The sequence below is a fragment of the Pseudogymnoascus destructans genome (assembly GCF_001641265.1).
Source record: "Pseudogymnoascus destructans isolate 20631-21 unplaced genomic scaffold scaffold_16, whole genome shotgun sequence".
NCBI classification, from domain to species: domain Eukaryota; kingdom Fungi; phylum Ascomycota; class Leotiomycetes; order Thelebolales; family Thelebolaceae; genus Pseudogymnoascus; species Pseudogymnoascus destructans.
Window position 1 is genome coordinate 105,680 of NW_020167535.1, and position 6,342 is coordinate 112,021.

The window sequence follows — 6,342 nt, forward strand, 5'->3', positions numbered from 1 at the left end:
GTTCTCACCAGACGTACTCATGAAGGATCCGAACAATCCCCTACCTGGTCAGGATCCGCCTGAGCCTAGCAGCGAAGTGATAGACGGCGTAGAGGAATGGGAAGTGGAAAAGATCCTCGCCGTAAGGCTCCACTGGAAGCAACTACAATACAGGGTTAGTTGGGTCGGATACGATCCGGACCCGGAGTGGTACCCAGCGTCAAACTTCATGAACTCTCCCCAGAAACTCAGAGAGTTTCATACGGAATACCCAGATTTACCAGGTCCACCTCAAGAACTACTCGGAGGGGTTACGGCAGGGGAGACAGGAAAGGAACAAAACTACGATCACGGAGGGAAAGACAAAGCGGAAGAAACAGAGTCATTGCTGTCTGCGACTCTAAACTAAAATACCCTCCGAGCCAGGGCGCACTCACCACCGTAACCCTTGCGGGAGCCACCCTTCCCAAACGTCTCACCGGCGTCGCAACAAGCGGCTACCACCATGAGAGACGAAGGGTCGAAGTGACCCCACGCGAAGGGCCAGGCCCGAGTCCCCTCTGACACAAGGTCTTCCCCCACCTAGGCCCCATAGGTGTAATGGTGGGTGCACCAGATGTGAGAATCTAGCCACCCAAGGAAGGGATGATTTTACTAAGACAACACACTGTCTTAGGAAACAGAGCCAAAGGGTTGTAGCTTAGACTATTCCACAACTCAGCAATCAGGTGTGTGATGTAGTGAAGTGGTTCAGACAAGTTGCAACAAATGTTGAGTCTGGGAACTCAGGGGTAAGTCAGAGGTTAGCACCTCACTGACTTTTCAGAAACAAGGAGTAACAAGATCAATGCTTGGAAGCTTGGAAAAGACGTGGAAGTATGTGATAGTCGATTTACTGTATTGTCTGCTTGCCCTTTCTTAAGGAAAGGGCAATCCTATTTATGCTAAAGGAGTGTAGTTCTCTCATTTTCCAACACTTTCCATGACTAACCAGGCTTGGTAACTGTAGTCGACGTAAGAGAATCCCATAGAACCATCTCTTAGGTTCGTAGCCTATAGGAAGTAAAAGGAGGTCCAAGGTCAGAGTACCCCTATAGACAAATTATGTCATAGACAAATTATGTCATAACTTAACCAATCTTGTGGGTAACGTAAGTCATGGCGTAACCGGGAGAATGGCGTAAACGGGATAGTGGGGAATATTGAGCATCAAGAGTATCACCAAACCAATGTAAACCCCCAACATGGTGCGAAAGCGTAGTCAGAAAGCCGAAGAACTAGAAGTTTTATTGGCACAAGCTGTTGCTGGAGTTAAATCCGGATTATACAAATCTTCGTACAGTGCTGCAAAGGCTTTACACCTTCGGCCAGACACAGTCCTTCAACGCGTTAATGGGAAACTGTCACGGAGAGAAGCTCGACAACAACAACAACTGCTATCGCCAGCGCAAGAGCAGACACTTTTAAAGTGGATTAAGGTGCTAACAATTAGTGGATATGCTCCTAGTCACCGTATATTGCGGGATATTGCTGACGAAATCCGTGTCAACCGATGCCGCGTTTTCGAACTGTCGCACCCTAACAGTCAACATGCCCAACACACTCATCACGAAGAGATTCCGAACTTTCCCCTTGGACAAGACTGGGTCCCACGGTTTATAAAACGACATCCGCATTTACAAATCCAACTAGGCAGACGGGTCGAAGCACAAAGAATGAGTGGAGTTACAAAAGATGTGTTAACGGGGTGGTTTGACGCGTACAAGGACCTTGTGGCGCGTCTAGGAATACAAGAACACAACGTGTATAACATGGATGAAACTGGATTTTCAATTGGCACTATGGAGTGTACTCGGATCATCGTTGATTCTACACTCCGTACATGTCACCAGGCACACCAAGGCCGGCAGGAATGGGTGTCTGCTGTTGAATGCATCTGTATGGATGGAACGACCATTAACCCTCTTATTATATTCAAGGGTCGGAACGTCTTACAAAACTGGATCCCTCCTGAGGTTATTGATAAATGGCACTTCTCTGCTAATACAAAGGGTTGGACAAGCAACTTACATGGCATCGAGTGGTTAAAACGCATGTTTGAACCAGCAACGCATGCGAAAGCGACATCTAATGGAGCACAACAACAACGGTTACTCATATGCGATGGCCACGACAGTCATATAAGTGGAGGCTTTATATTCCATTGTATGCAAAATCGAATATCTATCCTTGTCCTCCCACCGCACACTTCCCATGTGTTGCAACCACTCGATGTTGCAGTCTTCGGACCATTGAAAAAACATCTCACAAGTGCGCTCTCACATTTGAATGAAGCGCAACTTACACGCATACAAAAAGCAGAATGGTTATCTGCATACATCAAAGCGAGAGCAATTGCGCTATCTACTCATAATATTACATCTGCGTGGAGGGGTGCTAGTCTACAACCTTTCCAACCTCAACGGGTGATCCGGATGGTGACGCTCCAACAGACAGATGTGACAGATGATCGACCAAAAACACCAACTGAGTACGATATTTTTGACAATGTCTTTCAGAACAGTAGTCCACCCGACTGTTCTACATTGCGCAAAGCGAACACTGTCCTGGTTGCGGCCTTAGAGACGCGTACAGTCCTAAACACACCCACTACTCGATATATCCGTCGGTTGGCTGATGAGACTGAGCGACTTAATACACGCAACTTCTTACACCAACGCGAGGCAGATAACCTACGATCGATAATACAAACACGGAGAGCACAGAGCAAAGGGAAACGCGCAATTTTAAAGGGCCAATTCCACATAACTACAGAGGAATTACGCTCCCAAGTCATTGAGGCCGAGGAGGCCACCCAGAAAGCGACTACCAAAGGCAAGAGTACAGCGACAAATATCACTGTAACAGCTAGATTAGACTCTCATCGTTGGCCTCAACGCTAAAATCGCAACCTACTGCGGTGGTGGTTCCGCCTCCCTCCTCTCATACTACGCTCACCCCCTGCGACGGCATCACCGCGCTCCTCGAAGAAGGCACCGAGGTCAAATACACGGTCGGCTGCTACTCCCACCGCGAGCGCCCCCTCCTCGGCGCCCAGCTCACCTCGGAAGAAGGAAAGCCAGGCGTGACATTCCGTGACATTCCGTGCGTACAACGAGCCCTCCTCCGTCGCGGACCGCAAGCCAATCGACGAGCTGACCATCCTGCGCTCCAACGAGTTCTTCATCGATTACTACAAGCCCAAGCAGGCGCTCTGGTATGGTACATTTACCGGTACCTACGAGGCCGAGAAGGACGGCGACTTCGAGTTCGGTCTCGCCGTGTATGGAGCCGCGAACCTGGACGTCAACAATGAGCTTGTTGGTGACGAGACCACGCAGACGCAAGGCCAGGCATTCTGCGGCACAATCTGAGAGCGACGGTGGATCATGTATTGTTGATAGTAGTTAAATTTACAGATTTGTTGCGTTCTCTTCAAAATTCCACCGCGTTACGCTAAACCGGAACAACACGGCCCGCGACTAACTCTCACGCAAAATAAAGCCATAAGCATTCGACCGCCTTCCCCATACAGACGGCAGTATCGCGTCCCTCTGGACCCCGAACCACAACTGCGGTAATTACTCCCACTCACTCTAATATCGTACCTCAAACTGTACAGGACAGGACAAATCACACGATGGGGATGATATAATACACATGCATTCACTAATGCGTTAAGATAGGTGCAGAACGTTTGTTTGCTGCTGCTTCCCACTGCCTTTGTTTTTGGGCACGGGATTTGGCGAGGGGATATCGAGGTTCGCGGTGCACGGGTTCTTGAGCACCGCCGTTGCGGGAGGGCGGAGGAGGATTGGGCGACGAGTTATGGGGGGGGGTTATGAGGTATGTTTTCTACTTCCTTACTTACTATCACCTCCCAACGGTGCTTGGTATGGCACACACAATCTAACATAACCCCAGGACGCGATAGCCCTTCTGGATACCCGCCGGCGTGTGCGCAGGCCAAGCGGTGCGCTGAAGACGGAGGCAGCGCGCGATGCGGGGCTAAAGCCAGAGTTCAGAGTTGGCGGGGAGGTGTTGAGGGGCAAGCCTGGGATAGTGGGGATGAGCGGCTGGATGGAGGAGTTGGGACATTCTGTTCGTCTTTCTCTCCTGTTTGCCCCCCTCCTTAACTGACTGAGAAACCAGCCCGCAGATGTAGCAGCCCTAAACATCATCCACGTCGCCGGCACCAAGGGGAAAGGAAGCACATGCGCATACATCGAGGCGCTCCTCCTCGCTCACGGAGCTGCGACCGGGTGGCCACGGAGTGTGGGGATGTACACCTCTCCCCACCTCCTTGTGCCACAAGAGCGTGTCCGGATCAGCGGCACGGCAATCGATGAGCGCGGATTCGCGAAGTACTTCTTCGAAGTTTGGGAGCGTCTCTTCGATGGGAACGCGGCTACGGAAAGCCAGAAAAGGGAAAGGCCGCGGTACCTCCAGCTATGTGTGCTAGTTGCTCTGCACGCGTTTATCAAAGAGGGCGTCGGTGCGGTAGTGCTGGAGACGCATCATGGCGGCGAGTACGACGCGACGAATTTCGTGGAGAAGCCAGTGGTGACGGTTGTCACGCCGCTGGGGCGCGATCATGTGAAGCAACTTGGGCCGGGGATGAAGGATATTGCGTGGCATAAAGCAGGAATATTGAAAGCCGGCGCGGTTGCTATCGCGGCTGCGCAGGAGGAAGGGTTGGAGGAGGTGTTACGGGCGAGGGCAGGGGAGAGGGGTGTGGTTGGGGGAGAAGTGAAGATCGTAACGGGGACGGAGGAGCGGGGGGTGCAGAGTGTGAAGCCCGATGTGCAGAGGGGCAATTGCGCGGTTGCTGTAGTGGCGGTGAGGGCGTTTTTGGAGAGGATGAGGGGGAAGGTGCTGAGTGAGGGGAGTGTGAGGAGGGGGGTTGAGGGGTTTAAGTGGCCGGGGCGGTTTCAGGTTGTTGAGAGGGGTGGGGGGAGGGAGAGGTGGTGGTGTGATGGGGCGCATAATGAAATGAGTATTGGGGTTGCGGGGCGGTGGTTTGTGGATGGGCTGGAGGAGAGGGGGAGAGCGCGCGTCTTGGTGTTTAGCCAGATCTCGGATAGTAGGGACACTGAAGCCGTCTTTAGGTGTCTGGCGGAGTCGTTGAAGGGTAGTGGTGTGCAGCTCGTCATCTTCACGACCTATGATCCGGATCAGACTTTCTCGGTCTCTATGTCTTTAGGTACCCTCTCTCTTTCTCTCTTCCGAGAGACGCAAGCTAACCGCATGACAGACCAACAAGTGGCTACGACAACGCTTCCATCCCTGGATGTATATGAGCGGGTATGGAAGGAGTTGCATCCCAATGCGGAAGTACGATTTGAGCCGCAGTTGGGCGAGGCGATGAAGTTGGCGAAGGGGGCCGGAGAGGCTGGGGAGGGTGTGGATGTATTGGTTACAGGGAGCTTGCATCTTGTTGCAGGGGCCCTTTGGTGGCTTAGGGAGGGCGTGGGAGGTGCGAGATAGAAGGCCAGGGCATCGGCCCCCCGGCTTGTTTGGGACGGCAGCTTGGGTGTGATTTTATGTTGAATAGACAAATATTAGAATATATATTAATATTGCGTAAATATCGAGGTGTTTTTGCTTTGCTAATAATCCAGATTTAGAAGCTAGTTAGATCCGGAAGCATTTGTACAAAGAGTAAGTGTAATTTGAGCTTTTTCCTTCTTTAATCCTAGTTTCGTCCATATTATAGATATTCTCCTCCTCAAACTCCCTAGCAATTGTCCAGAGCCCTTTCATCTCTTCTTCAACTAACTCTAGGATAGAACCTGCTTTGCCATGACATGTATGTATCTTAATATTATGTCGTGATTTAAGTCATGTAAGCTAGCTAGAGCTAAAGTCAGGAACTAGCTGATCTACATACTATAGAAGCCTTCTCTAGATCTCCCTTGCCTTTTCTTAAAGTATATCACTAGATGTAAAGCCACCGCGGCTATCAATTTCTTGCTAAAAGTCGTAGAGAATTTGTTCAAATTGAGGCCATTAGCTAGTTCGATTTTGTTGTCTAGTTGTTGTCGAGTTGTCGAGATGTTTAAAGCGGTCGCTAAGGCTATCTGATATTGTCAATTTACTGAGCCTATGATTGAATTTGTGAAGAAACCAGTTGATGTAGGCTTTCTAGGAGGGTTTTAGGTGCTGTTTGTGTGCCTAACATCAAAGGGCACAGCACTGTTTAAGTGTAATCGTGTGTTTTTGAGGCATAGTAGAGTTGGATAAGTCGGATAATTAAAGGTTAGAAGGTCAATATCGCGAATATCAAGAATTGAGTGTGAAAATCAATTAGTGCTGAAAAAAATA

The 6,342-nt window shown here is 50.2% G+C and overlaps 2 protein-coding genes across 2 annotated transcripts; both read left to right on the forward strand.

Annotated features, from left to right (window-relative positions):
- Positions 1-2,453: 2,453 nt before the first annotated feature.
- On the forward strand, positions 2,454-3,392 carry VC83_05797 (uncharacterized protein; the record flags this gene model as incomplete). The annotated part of the gene is made up of 3 exons (XM_024469411.1): positions 2,454-2,509; positions 2,896-3,103; positions 3,162-3,392. The coding sequence occupies 3 exons, from the start codon at positions 2,454-2,456 to the stop codon at positions 3,390-3,392; spliced, it is 495 nt and encodes a 164-aa protein (XP_024322294.1).
- Positions 3,393-3,612: 220 nt separating this feature from the next.
- Positions 3,613-5,606, forward strand: VC83_05798 (uncharacterized protein). Its single transcript, XM_024469412.1, has 4 exons — positions 3,613-3,864; positions 3,943-4,119; positions 4,171-5,221; positions 5,273-5,606. The coding sequence occupies exons 1-4, from the start codon at positions 3,847-3,849 to the stop codon at positions 5,503-5,505; spliced, it is 1,479 nt and encodes a 492-aa protein (XP_024322296.1). The 5' UTR covers positions 3,613-3,846; the 3' UTR covers positions 5,506-5,606.
- The last annotated feature ends 736 nt before the right edge of the window (positions 5,607-6,342 follow it).

Bases quoted from the DNA above. Each gene is read 5' to 3' on its own strand.
- VC83_05798 (XM_024469412.1), top strand. The intron at 4,120-4,170 runs GTTCGTCTTTCT...CTGAGAAACCAG, and splicing joins TGGAGGAGTTGGGACATTCT to CCCGCAGATGTAGCAGCCCT. The intron at 5,222-5,272 runs GTACCCTCTCTC...ACCGCATGACAG, and splicing joins CTCGGTCTCTATGTCTTTAG to ACCAACAAGTGGCTACGACA.